This window comes from Myotis myotis, unplaced genomic scaffold, assembly GCF_014108235.1.
Source record: "Myotis myotis isolate mMyoMyo1 unplaced genomic scaffold, mMyoMyo1.p scaffold_m19_p_7, whole genome shotgun sequence".
Taxonomy (NCBI): Eukaryota; Metazoa; Chordata; class Mammalia; order Chiroptera; family Vespertilionidae; genus Myotis; species Myotis myotis.
In genome coordinates this window covers 3,540,173-3,554,320 of record NW_023416379.1, presented here as the reverse complement: position 1 = coordinate 3,554,320, position 14,148 = coordinate 3,540,173, and the positions used below count along the sequence as shown (strand labels likewise).

Below are 14,148 nucleotides of genomic sequence, written 5' to 3'. Positions count from 1 at the left end.
TGGAGCTGCGGCGGGGCCCAGCTCGCCCGGGAGAGTCTGCAGAGGAGGACGCGGGTCTGGGGAGCCCTGTGAATGCCCACACGGAAGGAGTGCACACAGGACGAGGGCCCACCACGAGGCCGGAGCAGTGGGCTTGGTTGGGGCCGATGTGCTGCAAGGGGGAGGGAGTGTTTTTTATTTTATTTATTTATTTTTATTGATTTCAGAGAGTAAGGGAGAGGGAGAGAGAGAGAAACATCAATGATGAGAATCATTGATCGGCTGCCTCCTGCACGCCCCCTACTGGAGATGGAGACCACAACTCCGGCATGTGCCCTTGACTGGAACCGAACCCGGGACCCTTCAGTCTGCAGGATGGCGCTCTATCCACTGAGATACACCAGCTAGGGCAGGAGGGAGAGTTTAATAACATCCAAGGCTGCTAGGAAGTCAGAGGAGAACCAAGTCTTATGGCTGGATTAGCTAGATGGAGTGGTCTCTACTGACCTGTCAAGTCTTGCAGAGTGGCAAGTGCTGCTGAATTATACTGGCTGAGGAGGGGGCGGTGCCCAGGAGGGTGTGGTTGTAGGAACATGAACCTTCTTCCTGCTCCCTTCCCTTCTCTTCCCTTCCCTTCCCTTCCCTTCCCTTCCCTTCCCTTCCCTTCCCTTCCCTTCCCTTCCCTTCCTTTTCCTTCCCTTCCTTTCCTTCTTCCCCATCTCCCTCCCCTTTTCTCCTCTTTGAGTACAGAGACCTAAGCATGTTTAACTTCTCGTGAAAAAGGAAAGAAATGAAAGACACCGGTAAAACTCTGATCCGCTGCCAGACTGCTTTCTCCTGGAGCAGGAAGCTGCCAATCAAGGGGCTCAGCCGGGTGCCCTTGGGGCTCGAAGTTCAGCCCCAGACTGGTTCTCCACGCTCTTCCCCGTCTCCTGCTGCTGCCCCCCCCCCCCCACAGCCACCCAGTCAGGGACCGTGAGTCACCCTGAGTCTACTACCTTCTCCCCGTCCCCACCCCAAATGCTATTTCCACTCTGTCAGTCCCAGCCTCCCAGGGCCCTGCCAGCTGGGCTGCCCGCCTGCTCTCCCAGGACCACAGACAGAGTCTCCTCAGCGGCCACTTGCCTCCAGTCTCCCACCCTTAAAGGGTCTTCTCTCAACGAAGCTGCCTCCTCTCTCCTGGGAAGGCTTTTCCCTCTGAACCCGGCTGTCGGAGAGGAGACGCATGACTTCCCTGCATTTGCCTCTGCACCCTCCTCCTGCCTCCATCTCAGAACCCTCGCAAGGCAGAACTGGCCACCCCCCTTTGAAAAAGATTTTCTTTTTGGTTAATCCTCACCAGAGAATATTTTTTCCATTGCTTTTTAGAGAGAGTAGAAGAGAGAGAAAAGGGTGGGGGAGAGAGAGAGAAACATCAATGTGAGAGAGACACATCCATTGGTTGCCTCCTGCACTGGGGCTGGGGATCGAACCTGCAACCCTTTGCCATGCAGGCTGGCACTCTAACCACTGAGCAACACTGGCCAGGGCAGGCCATCCCCTCCTCTATGTCGCTAGTGCTCCAGCCTGGCACCTCTGACCTGATCTCCTGAGCCCCTCCTCCCCTCCTGCCCTAGAGAGCAAGCTCCTTTAAAGCAGGGGTGATATTCTATTAGTCTCTGTATGGCCAGCACGATACAGGACTCAGTGAATGAACACACGAATGCATGACAATGAAGGAGACAGGGCCTCATCACACTTTTGGGGCTCAGTACCATAAGTCACCACAAAGCCACCAAATCACAGCCACTGTCCAGGCCACACCTCACTCATGTACCCACCAGATACTGCCACAGACCCAAGCACACCGCCAGGAAATCGCGGTCCTTCAGATGTCTGTGGGAGAGGAGGCCGAGGTCAAGGTAACAGCCTTCCACACGCCCCTCTTGGAGACAAGACATGCATCTTCAGGCTCTGAGAAGTTTCACAGTAAAAGCGTTTAGTCTGGTTGCCACGGCTTTCCAAACTAATTCGAACCCTTTTGTTCTCAAGTCACACCTTGACATTCTTACTCTCTCTCTGATGTCTCCGTGGTCGTCTTTTGATTTACCAGCGCAGTGGGGTGATCCTGCTGACACACCGCACGTGGTTCCTACCTAATTCCTCCGGCGTGGCTTCTGGTGCGTCTCCTGACAACAGCCCGGCCCACGGCAGCATTCACCGTAACCCCTTCCCCCACGAGTGATGGATTGTGAGTGTATGACATGCTTTAGAGATGAATGGGCTTTCTTCAACTACGGAAATCTATGCCTATCTGGAAGGTTCCACTTGTCTTTATGAGGTTTGCATGCTTTTGGTAGAAAACATTTTGTCCCCTCCGTCCGAGGATGAAATAAAGTAAGAAATGTGAAAGCCATTATTCTGATTTATTTACTGGAATGTCAGCGGGTTAGTCGGTTTCCTTTGGGGAAGTATGACTTCCCAGCGTGCTCTGAGGGGATGCAATCATGTTTCCAACGTGTTCGGTGTGGCGAGCTTCAAGAGCCTGACGATTTCCCGTGTTTAAACGTGAGACTTCAGAGGCAGACGCTTCGGTGCATCTGTACACACAGCCCCGACTAAAATCCTCGCGTCTTGTTTAGAAGTTAAAAGGCACTCCTTTAAGAAGCCCACGTGTCTGGTGGATTCCTACAGGTGAGCGCCTGTTACCTGATCTCTCTTTAACATCCTAACACTTTGGACTGTCCCCGTGAGGAGGTGCACCGCCCAGCTGTTCGTTCAGTAACATCTGGAGCAGCTTCCATTCCTCAGGTGGTTAGGGTTGCCTTTCCTGAAAGGCTGACACCAGCACAGAGCTGGATTTTAGAGGCTCCACCTCACATTTCTCTCCTGAGCCAAATTCCCAAAATGCCTGGATTAACTGGTCCTGTGACGAAGGGACTTGCCACCTGAAGAATCGTCCTTAGGGTCATTTCGATTCCCACTGGCGTCATTGGCGTCATTTCGCCTGTGAGTGAGGATGATGCTAATCGCCTTGGACATCACATCTGCAGAAGACAACATTCACAGCTGTCAGCCATCCAAGTGGGAAGATTTCATCGATATCAGCTTGTCTATCACTGGATCTGGCACATCCATGCACTGCATGGAGCGCACATCTGTCACCACGCAGAGTGCGGACCCCGCCATGGGGCCTAGAGAATGCGCGAGCAGCGACGCCCACTGCCTGCCAACTTTCCTCTGTGAACTGGTGTTGGCACCACCTTCCTGGGACCGGACCAGAGGAACAGAAGCGCATCAGAAAACGTCAGTGGAGCGGAAATTAGCCACTGCGTCAGGCGTCGGGCCCACTCTGATGGCATGAGAGCATGGCTTTCTCGCTGTTGGGTGAATAGGAAAGAATCGTTTCTGGAATCCACCGAAGACTAATTTTCCCCACTGGTGTGTGGGGAAGATATTATTAGAGCAAAGCATTTAAAAAAGAGGTTCAGGGAGTATAAATATTCTAAGAGACTCACCGAATGAGTCATGGAGCATCCCTTAAAATAACACAAGAGCTGACGGGTAATTTGTAGACTGTGCCGTGAGGTGCCTGGCGTTGCGTTGGGAAACACGGACCAGAGGAACATGTAATGCCACGTGCTCCTGGCTGTCGATGAGGAGACAGGAGGATGATGTGTAGGACACAGTCGGAGAGGCACAGCTCCCGCTGAGGGCATGCACTGAGCAGAGTGGTCCGACCGGGGCACGGATACTCAGGAGTCAGAGAAACAAGTGGGGTTTAGCAAAGAGGCTGGAGAAGGAGGACTGAGTGCAACTTGCAAGTGGAAAGAATTTTGAAAAATAGTTAACACGTTGATTGAACCCTTCTTTTTGTTCAATAAAGACTATGCTGAATAGTCAGCTTACACAGTTTTATTTATTTCTCTCTATGACCTGAGGGGCTTAATGCTGTTCTTTACCTCAAGTTTACCAACAAGGAAACTAGACTCAATGAGAGTGAGTGGCATTTCTAAGACTGGATAGAGAATTCTAGCCGTGTTGTTACAAAGACATGGGCGTCGCCCTCGCTGGTCTGGCTCAGTGGATAAAGTGTTGACCTGTGGACTGAAGGGTCTAGGGTTTGATTCCGGTCAAGGGCACATGCCCGGGTTGTGGGCTCAATCCTCAGTAGGGGGTGTGCAGGAGGCAGCCAATTGATGATTCTCTCCCATCATTAATTTTTCTATATCTCTCTCCCTCTCCCTTCCTCTCTGAAACCAATATTATATATACATAAAAGAAAGACACAGTTGTAGATAGTAATGATATAAGTGTGTGTTTATATAGTAGATGTGTGTAGGCAGAAGGCAGTGAAAAGAGATGGCATTTCAGATGAGAGGATGAAAGATATAGGTAGGAATTGGCATGGGTTTGAGGCAGGGGTGGGCAAACTTTTGACTCGAGGGCCACAATGGGTTCTTAAACTGGACCGGAGGGCCGGAACAAAAGCATGGATGGAGTGTTTGTGTGAACTAATATAAATTCAAAGTAAACATCATTACATAAAAGGGTACGGTCTTTTTTTTTTTTTAGTTTTATTCATTTCAAACGGGCCAGATCCTGCCCGCGGGCCGTAGTTTGCCCACGGCTGGTTTGAGGCATCAATGAAGGTCCTTAGTAACTGGGAAGGAGGTCTTACCCGGGAGGGTAGATGGCAGATGAGTGAGTATGGAAAACCCCAGTGGGAAGGCCAGTGTTGGCACATGACAGAGAGCTGGGCTGGAGCTGAGAGGCAGGTGTGTACCCACTGGCCGAATAGGTGAGCACTATCACACTCTATGTTCCAGGCACACAGACAGAGCGTTAAGGACGGACGCCCAGGCACGCCCTCTGATCTGACTGCAGCCAGGAGGCCTGTGGGAAAGAGTCTGAACCCTGACTGTATTTGGGGGTCAAACACAGCCCGAGGGATAAACGGGAGGTGAGAAGCAGTAGGTACTACGGCTGAGGCTTGAGGGGACGCCTGGCCAGTCCCCTCCACTCCCATTCCTCTCTCTCTCTCCCTCCTTCCCTCACTCTCTAAAAATCAATGGAAAAAATATCCTTGGGTGAGGATTAACAAAACAAAACAAACAAACAAAAAAAACACACAAGAAACAGGAAACAAAAGCCTGCCCCCTGTCCACCTCACCATCTTGTTCTATAGTTTCATATAAGACAAAACTCAGTTCATGCCCATCACCCCATCCCCCCGCCCCGAGAAGCATGGGCTACTCCCTCCTGGACCAGGGAGAAGGCCTTTCTTTTCAACTCGGGCTCTGGCTTGAGGACAGCCCAGGAATGGGATGTGACTACGCAGGGCACGGAAGACCCCGCCCGCTGTTGTCTCAGAGACTCCTGGAGGGCACAGGAGGAAGCAGAGAACTGTCCACTGCATGTGGGGCGCACATAAAGGGGAGCCCTGGGGACTCCAGAGATGCCTGAGGCAAGAGAGAAGGACCGAGCCTGCTGCCGTGAGGATGGGAGTGAGGGGACGGGAGCTGTGCTTGCGACAGGCTGGGGTGACCAGGAGGCCCAGCTTCTCGAATGTGAACCACTCCGGTGTGTCTGTAGGTGTGTTATGAAATGCACACACAGAACCCTACATGTCCCGTATGACTGTACTTATTAAGCAAAAACAAGCCTTTTGTAGTAAAATCACTAACACCAATAACTAAAACAGTAAAAAAGTAGAAGAAACACACTTTTTTTTCTTCCTCTTTTTGGTCATAGTCTTTGTTTTTCTTTTATTTTGTTAATACTCACCCGAGGATATTTTTCCATTGGTTTTTAGAGAGAGTGGAAGGGAGGGGGAGAGACAGAGAAACATCGATGTGAGAGAGACACATCAATTGGTTGCCTCCCGCACAGGCCCCAACCAGGGCCAGGGATCGAGCCTGCAATTGAGGTACATGACCGGAATTGAACCCAGGACCCTTCAGGCCAGAGGCCAATGCTCTATCCACTGAGCCAAACCAGCGAGGGCTGGTCATAGCCTTCTGTTAAGATCTTGGCTTAGGGAACCATGCGTGGTGGTTGTATTAGTAAGAACTTCTTATTTGCCCATCTAAGGATGAACGCTTATTTCGAAGCAGCCTGTGGCTCTGAGCCCGCACTTGTAAATTGATTCTGCGAGGAAGGCAGCATTTCCCTGCGGACGCCTTCTCTGAGGACTCTGAGCCCGTGACTCGATGTAGCCCCCGAGTTCTGGAGGGGATTCCCAGAGCCACTGTGACACTGAGGAGGGAGGAGAGCCGGAGGAGGGCCTGGGGCACAGGGAGGGCGTGTCCTTGAAAGGAAGAGCCCCATGGCACAGGCGATTCTGGCACACGTGTTCCCGACTGGTCCTCATTACCTTTTTTGTAAAAATAACCTTTTATTTTGAAATAGCTTAAGGCTCACAAGAGGTTGCAAAAATAGTCCAGAGAGTTTCTGTGTGCCCTTCACCCAGTTACCCCAGTAACCGGCTCCTGCATGGTCATGGGATGTGGTGGAAACTGGAATGCTGACCTTGACACCCCCCCCCCCCCCCCCGTGACCTCGGGAAGGAGCTTCCCCGGGGTCAACCGGTTACCTTTTTTCTTTTCCTAAACAAGGATAATGCTTTGGAATATTAGATCATTTCTTTTTCCAGTGTTAAAATGCAAAAAAAAATCTTTATTTTTACAACAAAATCTCCCATTATATAGTACTCTAAAAAACTTAACTGACAATGTTATTTGACTAAAGGCTAAGTAGGTTTCATATTTATGCAAATTACTTTAATTTTGGTATTAAAAGGTAAAGATTTTCTTCGCAGTTTCTAGAATATATTACATTTGTAGTCCCCAAAGTAATTCATGAAATAACGACTTTAAAAATTAAACTGAGATAGTGATGTCTGATAGTGTGTGGGCCTGGGTCCTAGTCCCACCTGCTGCTATAAACTGAGTGAGGTCATTTATTTTATTTATTATTTTTCATCATTTTTTATTTTCAGTTACAGCTGACATACAATATTATAGTAGTTTAGGTGTGCAACCCGGTGCTTACACATTACATAAACTACAAGTGATCCTCCCGGTAAATATGGTACCCGCCTGGCACCATACGTGGTTATGACAATGTTATGGACTAATTATCAATTTGTACTAAATTCCCAAGTGAAGTCATTTTAATTTTTGTTGTTGTTAATCCTCACCTAGCATGGTTCTGAGGAGCAGAAGGGATCAGGGGTGAAGCGCATGGTACAGTCCTGGGCGCAGAGTCTGTTCCGTGAGCTACTGGAGGGCGCGGTCAGATGGAAGTGGGGAGGGAGGGACGGCTGGGGAGGGTGATGGACTGGAATGGGGGCAGCCTGCCTTAGGGAGTGCGGTCAGCGTAGGTGGGGACCTGTCGTTTCTGAGGACCCCTCCAGGAGAACGAGAAGGGGCTTCGATGTGGTTGCCGCTCAGAGCTGCCTGGGAGGCGGCCGGCTTTCCCCTCCGTGCGGAGAGAGCCACGCGCAGCGCGCTCTGCACGGGTGGAGGCAGATCTGCGTCATACAGAGACGCTAACCCTAACCTGTTTTTGGGAAAAATGAATGTCCCACATACCTTTCATCTCACTGTAGGGTTGGGATGAGAATTTAGACCCTAAACCCCAGAGTCTAAGAATGAGAATGCGGCCAAGGCCTGTTATCTCCCCCCCCCCCGCTTCAGCCCCCCCCCTCCCCCCGTGCCCCTCGGGCTGGTTCCTGACCTACAAGCCTCTCTCAGCGCCTGGCCTCCCAGAGTAGTATTTGCGATGGCGTCTCACACATAGCCCGCCAATCGCCATATGCAAGGTAAATGGTAAAACCATCTAGACCACAATTAATTTGACAAAAAGACAGAAAAAGCCAGAACAGCTGTATTTGTATATGCTTCTGCCCAGCAGCCAGATAACATTGCCACTTACACCAACATTTCCCTGCGGGTCTTGCTCTCCTCATCCTCTTCCTTTGGGCCACATTTTAAAAAGGGGTTGTTTTGGATTTTTCAGGTAACTTCCACCTTTTCACATGAAGGCATAGCTTTAACTCTCGCAAAATTGAGTATTTTATCTTCTGGCCTCCAACCACCGGCATTAGGAAACGTGTGTTAACATGTGCACTGCACTAACATGACCTGGATTACTGTACATTATACATTTTGTCTTTGTATTTTAAGGAAAATAGACCTCAAACTCATTGCATGTTTATAGTTCTTTTACAGTGAAAGAGATGACATAGTGACTGGTTTACGGGCTGCGGATCGAACCTGCAACCTAGGTACATGCTGTGACTGGGAATCAAACCCAAGACCCTCAGGCCTCGGGCTGACACTCTCACCACCGAGAAACCCCGGCCAGGGCCCAGGTAAAATAGAGAATTTTAATGGTGGCATCTGTATGCTACTTTACACAGAAGGGAGTGCATAGGACGCACTGTTAGGGCTGGTCTGTGAACCGTCCTCTGACTGCCGTCAGGTAAGTGCGGAAACTGTGACCAGCATTAAGAAGCTTTTATACCGAACTGACGTCCCCACGACATCCAGGTGTGTGACCGCTGGGCCCGGCTTCTGGAACAGGGTGCAGGCCTTTTCCGATGTGGCTGTGCCTCCTGAGAGGCAGCTGTTCATGCCCAGTAAGACCACCTATTGGTCCGCAGGGGATGAGGAGCGGACGCGTGTCTCCTCCACCAGAGGCCGGAAGCGCGGGCGTCGGGGCTGTGAGAGCACTATTCCATCTCAACCACCGCGTCTCCACAGCATCGTTTCCAACGGATGCGCCATTCAGTTTCTCAGTCCCACAGAGTGAGAGGTGAGTCAGGATCTGCGTGATGCCTGCAACACTCCCAGCCTGCCTTCTCCCTGCGGAGGCTGGCACTGAGATCCAGAAACTGGGTCTCCCCTGCATGCCCTGTCGGGAGGGGCGGGCATTACCAAGCCGCTGAAGACAGCTCCGTCTAGCACTAAAGACAGCTCGGGTCTAGAACGAGGCCGGGAGAGCCTGCGGGCGGTAGCAGTTAACACAGAGGCCCTTCGCTGACACTTTCAGACTAACCCGCGTGGTCTGCCTGTGCCATCGGTTCAGGGTCCTGGGAACCGGCTGCCGGGTCCAGGGCTGCGTGGAGCCACCTCTGTGCCCGTGGAGAGGGGGCTGGAGGAGCGACTCAGGGCACGGGCGCGGACCCGGGGTGCGTGTTGCCAGGTCCCTGGGCTGCACTCGGACCGCCCTAGGCCAAGTGGCCAAGTCCGAGGAGTCCGGAGTAGTGGTGACGCGGTACTCTCCTCCCTGGAGCCGCCAGCTGCTGGCAGGGACCGAATGGAGCCGCGCGCCAGGCCCGAGGCTGTGCCTGTCACTCGCAGACCCGGCCGGTCCCGGCGCGCGTGGCGCTCAGCCAGGCCGGGCGCCCCGGCCCCTCCGCGCCCACCCGCCCCCGCGGGGCGCCCCTGGGGAGCGGGGCCGGGAAGCGGCGGGCGCCCCCGGGGAGGGAGGCGGGGGCTGCGCCCCGGGCCGGCGGGGGTGGGGAGGTGGGGGGCCGGCGGGCCGGGCGGACAGGGCGGCTGGCGCGGCGCCCAGGGGCGGGCGCGGGACGGGGAGGCGGCGGGTAAAGCGGCGGCCGGCGGCCCGCGGCCACTCGGAGGCCGGGCGGCGGGCGCGCACCATGCCCTCCTTCGACGAGGCGCTGCAGCGGGCCGGCGAGTTCGGGCGCTTCCAGCGGCGCGTGTTCCTGCTGCTGTGCCTGACGGGCGTCACCTTCGCCTTCCTCTTCGTGGCCGTGGTCTTCCTGGGCAGCCGGCCCGAGCGCTTCTGGTGCCGCGGGCCGGGCGCGGCCGCGCTGGCCGAGCGCTGCGGCTGGAGCGCCGAGGAGGAGTGGAACCGCACGGCGCCCGAGCGCGCGGGGCCCGGCAGCTGCCAGCGCTTCCTGCTGGAGGCGGCCGATGCCACCGCCACCGCCACCGCCACCGCCAACGCCAATGCCAACGCCTCCGCCGCCGCCGCCGCGCTCAGCTGCGCCGACCCGCTCGCCGCCTTCCCCAACCGCTCGGCGCCGCTCGTGCCCTGTCGCGGCGGCTGGCGCTACGTCCAGGCCCACTCCACCGTGGTCAGCGAGGTGAGCGCCGCCGCGGGGACGGCGGGGAGGGGCGGGGAGGGGAGGGGACGGGCGCTGCGCCCCCCCCCCCCCACGCGGGCACTGGGGCGAGCGGGTCTCCGGGAAGGTCCCTGCGCGCTGGCACCTGGGGTCACCTTTGGGGACCGACCTGGACCACCCCCTCTTGCAAGTGCTGCGTCGTCAATGCCCACGAAGTGCCCTCGTGTGTCTCCCTCCACCAGTGAACGGAGAGAAGCTGGGACTCCAGTGGGAAGGAAACTCGAAGAAGTCAGGTTCAGGGACACTTCGCACCCCCGCCCCCCGGGCGTCTAAGCATCCCTGCGATGTCCGTTATCTCTGAGAAGCGTTTGCACTAATGGAAATTGGGGGGCAGTGGCGGGGGAGAGCCGCAGCCTCCCTGGCCGAGGCTGAGGCTGAGCGGTCAATGGGCTCCTGGTGGGGGTGGGGGTGGGGGTGGGGGTGGGGGTGGGGGTGGGGGTGGGGGCGGGGGCGGGGGCGGGGCAGAGGGAAGCAGAGACAGCCTTTGAAGGCAGCGCCACTTTCTCCAGTTGCCAAAGCGATGATCTGAACCGCAAGGGGACAAAGGTCCAGGCTCTCCCAGGACATGGTTTTGGTCAAACTGCTGTGGGGCAAAGAGCAGCCTCCGCGAGGCGTTGGGAAAGCGGCGGTTCTGAACCATTTTAATTTTTTCTCTGCGAATAAATCACAGGGACGCCAGGAAAGGCTACCTGCCCTATAAAGTGGACACGCCCCTTGCTAGTGGGGACTGCGGGGGGGGGGGGGGGGGGGTGGGGGGGAGGGGAGGGGGAGGGCGGGCGCAGTCCCCACATTTCCTTCGGTGCTGGGGGCAGGCAGAGCACTGGGGCAGGCCTGCTCCTGCGCTGGGCAGCCTGCAGGTTGGTTCTCCTTCCGGAGCCGCAGACACAGGGACAGCCCCCAGGAGCCTGGGAGGAGGGAGGAGCCGTTTTATTGAACTTTGTCTGTAATCACGGATCCATTTAATTAAAACAAAAACAAAAACAAAAACACACGATTGCATGTGCTCAGGCAGGCTGGGGAAGAAAAAATGGTGTCTTTATTTATTGACATTAACAGTTTCTTTTAAGCACCTACTTGAATGAGTCAAACTGTGGCTTCAGCGGCTGGTAGTGGTGTTCTTTGGTCTGCCGACCTCATCTCTCTGGGGCTGGGGCTGGAGCTGGGGCTGGGGCTGGGGCTGGGCTGGGGGTCTTTGAGGACTGCCGATCCATGATTCTCTCTCATCATGGATGCTTCTCTCTCTCTCCCCCCCTCTACCTTCCTCTCTGAAATCAATAAAAATATATATTTTAGAAAATCTTCAAGGAAAAGTAAAACCGTTCGGAATGCACTCCTTAGGCCCCTGGCAAGTTCTGAAGTGTATTAGAGAGATTGTTTAAAATGTCCCGAGTTGTTTGCTTCTTCTGGTTTGTTTGGAATTTGTTGATCCTGGAGAGGAAACTCCCCCACCTCCTCGGGAAGTCAGCCATCCGGAACAGCTCATTCTCGCTCAGTTCTGCGCGGCCAGTAGTTTGCTGTCTTTGGTTTAGAACACGACCCAGTTCGCTCTTGGTCCTCCATACTCTGTCCGAATGGTTGAAGGAGCTTCAGTTCTGTCTTTGGCTAAGACCACGTGCCCAGCGTGCTCTCAGAGACGTGCAGTAGGACATACTCATCACGGAGAGGAGTATATAAGGCGGGGCAGCCAGACGCCCGTCTGTCTCCGTATGACTGTGCTGTGTCATCCTCGAACATGTGGGGGGTAGCATTGTCCTGGGCTTACAGAGGAGGGCCCTGCGCAGGAGAGGAGACAGGGCCTGCGGAGACCCGGGCCCAGACCTAGCTCGGCCGAGTTGGGTCAGGCATGGGGCTTGGTTGTAAGAGGGTCCCCTCTCCTCCGTGCAGCCTCTGTCCTTGGAACAAGTCAGGCAGCAAGACGCCCGGTCAGTAACACCTCAGAGCCCACAGGGACTCTCCTGGAGGCTCCCACGTTGTTGCTATGGGGTCTCCTGGCTGAGGTGCCCTGTGCTTCGTGTCATGGTGTCAGGATGACAGTCACCCAGGGCAGCAGACTGGAGGCTGAGCCTTGGTTTCCTGGAAAGGGCGCGCTGGACGCTCGATGCGAACGTTGCAAAACGGGCATTTAAGCCTCCCCCGCCCTCTTTGTGTCTTACACAGCGAAGCCGCGCCAAGGAGCTAAGGCAGAAGTCCATGCCAAGTGCCCTGCCCTTTCAACCCCCTCCCCCTTGTCCCTGCCTCGAGAGTTCATCTGCATTTAACACCCTGCGGGCAGACCTTCCATATGTCCGCATCTCACCCTTATCCGGTTGCCAGACGTGGGCAGGCCAGAGCAGGGTGCTATGCCGAGAAATCCGGGCCCAACACCCAAAGGTGTCAGGTCGTCGCCCAGGAGCGAGTCTTTGGAACTCACGGCAGGATGTTGAAGTGCTTGCGTGGACACCGAGGGAGGGCGGGAGCTCCTCTGAGTCGCTCAGTGGGAGCCGGGCTTCAGGGCGCCTTGAGAAATAGACCGACTCGTCCTTGTTTCCCCCCCGAATCCCAGTTTCCTCCCACAATCAAGGAGAGTCCATTTGGGGAGCAGCGGCTGCTTGTCTCTGGGCTGGGCTGTCTGCGTGCCGTGCTCCACGGGCCTCTGCTCTGCTTCTCTCTCCTGGGACCCAGGACAAAAGGCCAGCGGGCGGGCCGGCGCCCACGCCCTCCACCGCATTCTGTCCTCACTGTCTGTTACTCAGGGAAGCGCCCTGTGTGGGTCCTGGACAAAGGACTCAGCCCGCGTCTTAGTCTGGACGGAATCTCTCGTGGGCTCTGGGCTCTCTAGAAAGATCCTCACTTTTGTGCTGTTTTTATTTCTGACGTGATTTGTGTCTTCCTTGATTTTGCTGCGTCAACCTCAGCAGGGGGACCTTTGTTTTGTTAGGACTTCAGAGAGCCAACTGTGACGCTTCACTTTCTCTCTCATTAACTTCTCCGAGTGGTTATTCCTCTGCCTCTCCCTGTGCTTTTCCCAACTTCCCTCGGGCGCTCAGCCCAGGGGCTTCCAGGCTTTTCTGGCCTCAGTCTTTGAAGCTATAGATTTACTTCTCTGTGCTTTTCTGATGGCACCCGGCAAGTTTCGAAACACAATTATTATTATTTTTATTATTATTATTATTCAATCGGCAGGATTTTAAATTTCTGTTATTATTTCTTCTTTAGCCCATGATTTACTTTAAGGCTTATTTTAAATTTTCAAATGTGTGTCGATGTTTCTATCTTTTCATTGTTGACTTCTAATATAACTTTGTGGTCGGGAAATGTGGTCTGTATGGTGCTGCTCATTTGAATTTTATGGAAGCCTGCTTTGGGGCCGTCTAGGAGGTCAATTTTTATAAAGGTTTCATACCTGCATGAGATGAAGGTGGAGTCTGTATTTGCACAGGGCTTATAGATGCCCAATGCTGGAAGCTTGGCAATGGTATTGTTGAAATATTCTAGATTTTAATCAGCTTTCCATCTGCTAAGTCTATCGAGACTAATTAAAGAGTGTTGAAATGTGCTATTATGCTGGTGGGCTTTTCAGTTTCTCCCTATATTTCCAGGAGATGTTAGAAGTTGTGCACATGAGGCAACTTGATTGGGTGCATGTATGAACAAATTTAGGATTTATTTGTTTTAATTGCTGGCAGTATTACAGAGTCTCCCATTTTCTCCCCTTTCCCTCCACCCAACTCCCCAAGTTTAGAATTTTTAAATCTACATAGTGAATTGAACCTTTTATTATCGTACTAGAGGCCCAATGCATGAAATTAGTGCACAGGTAGGGTCCCTAAGCCTGGCCGGTGATCAGAGCCGATCTGGGGGGGCGACCGGTGGGGTGATCAGGGCCCCTGCTCGCACCTGCCTTGGCTGGCCTGGTGCCACCTGCTCACCAGGCCCATCCCCTGCCGCTGCTGGTCAGGGCTTTTGGGTTGGGGGCAGCTCCTGCATTGAGCATCTGCCCCCTGATGGTCAGTGCGTGTCATAGCGACTGGTCACTCTGCCGAGTTTTGTTATAT

At 54.1% G+C, this 14,148-nt stretch overlaps 1 protein-coding gene across 6 annotated transcripts in view; it reads left to right on the top strand.

Annotated features, from left to right (window-relative positions):
• Positions 1-14,148, top strand: part of SLC22A3 (solute carrier family 22 member 3) — a 91,920-nt gene that overhangs the window by 19,161 nt on the left and 58,611 nt on the right. The window contains exons 1-3 of one of the 6 annotated variants that reach the window (XM_036317483.1): positions 4,557-4,921; positions 8,182-8,335; positions 8,627-8,778. The exons of 1 other annotated variant lie outside the window; for it this stretch is intronic. Coding sequence is in view for 2 of the 5 variants with exons in the window: in XM_036317480.1 (XP_036173373.1) it covers positions 9,626-10,075 (450 nt within the window). In the remaining 3 variants the exon portion in view is untranslated. Of the gene's footprint in view, positions 1-4,556; positions 4,922-8,106; positions 8,336-8,626; positions 8,779-9,548; positions 10,076-14,148 lie in introns of those variants that run through there. 4 more of the 6 variants (XM_036317482.1, XM_036317484.1, XM_036317480.1 and 1 more) reach the window with 4 other exon arrangements.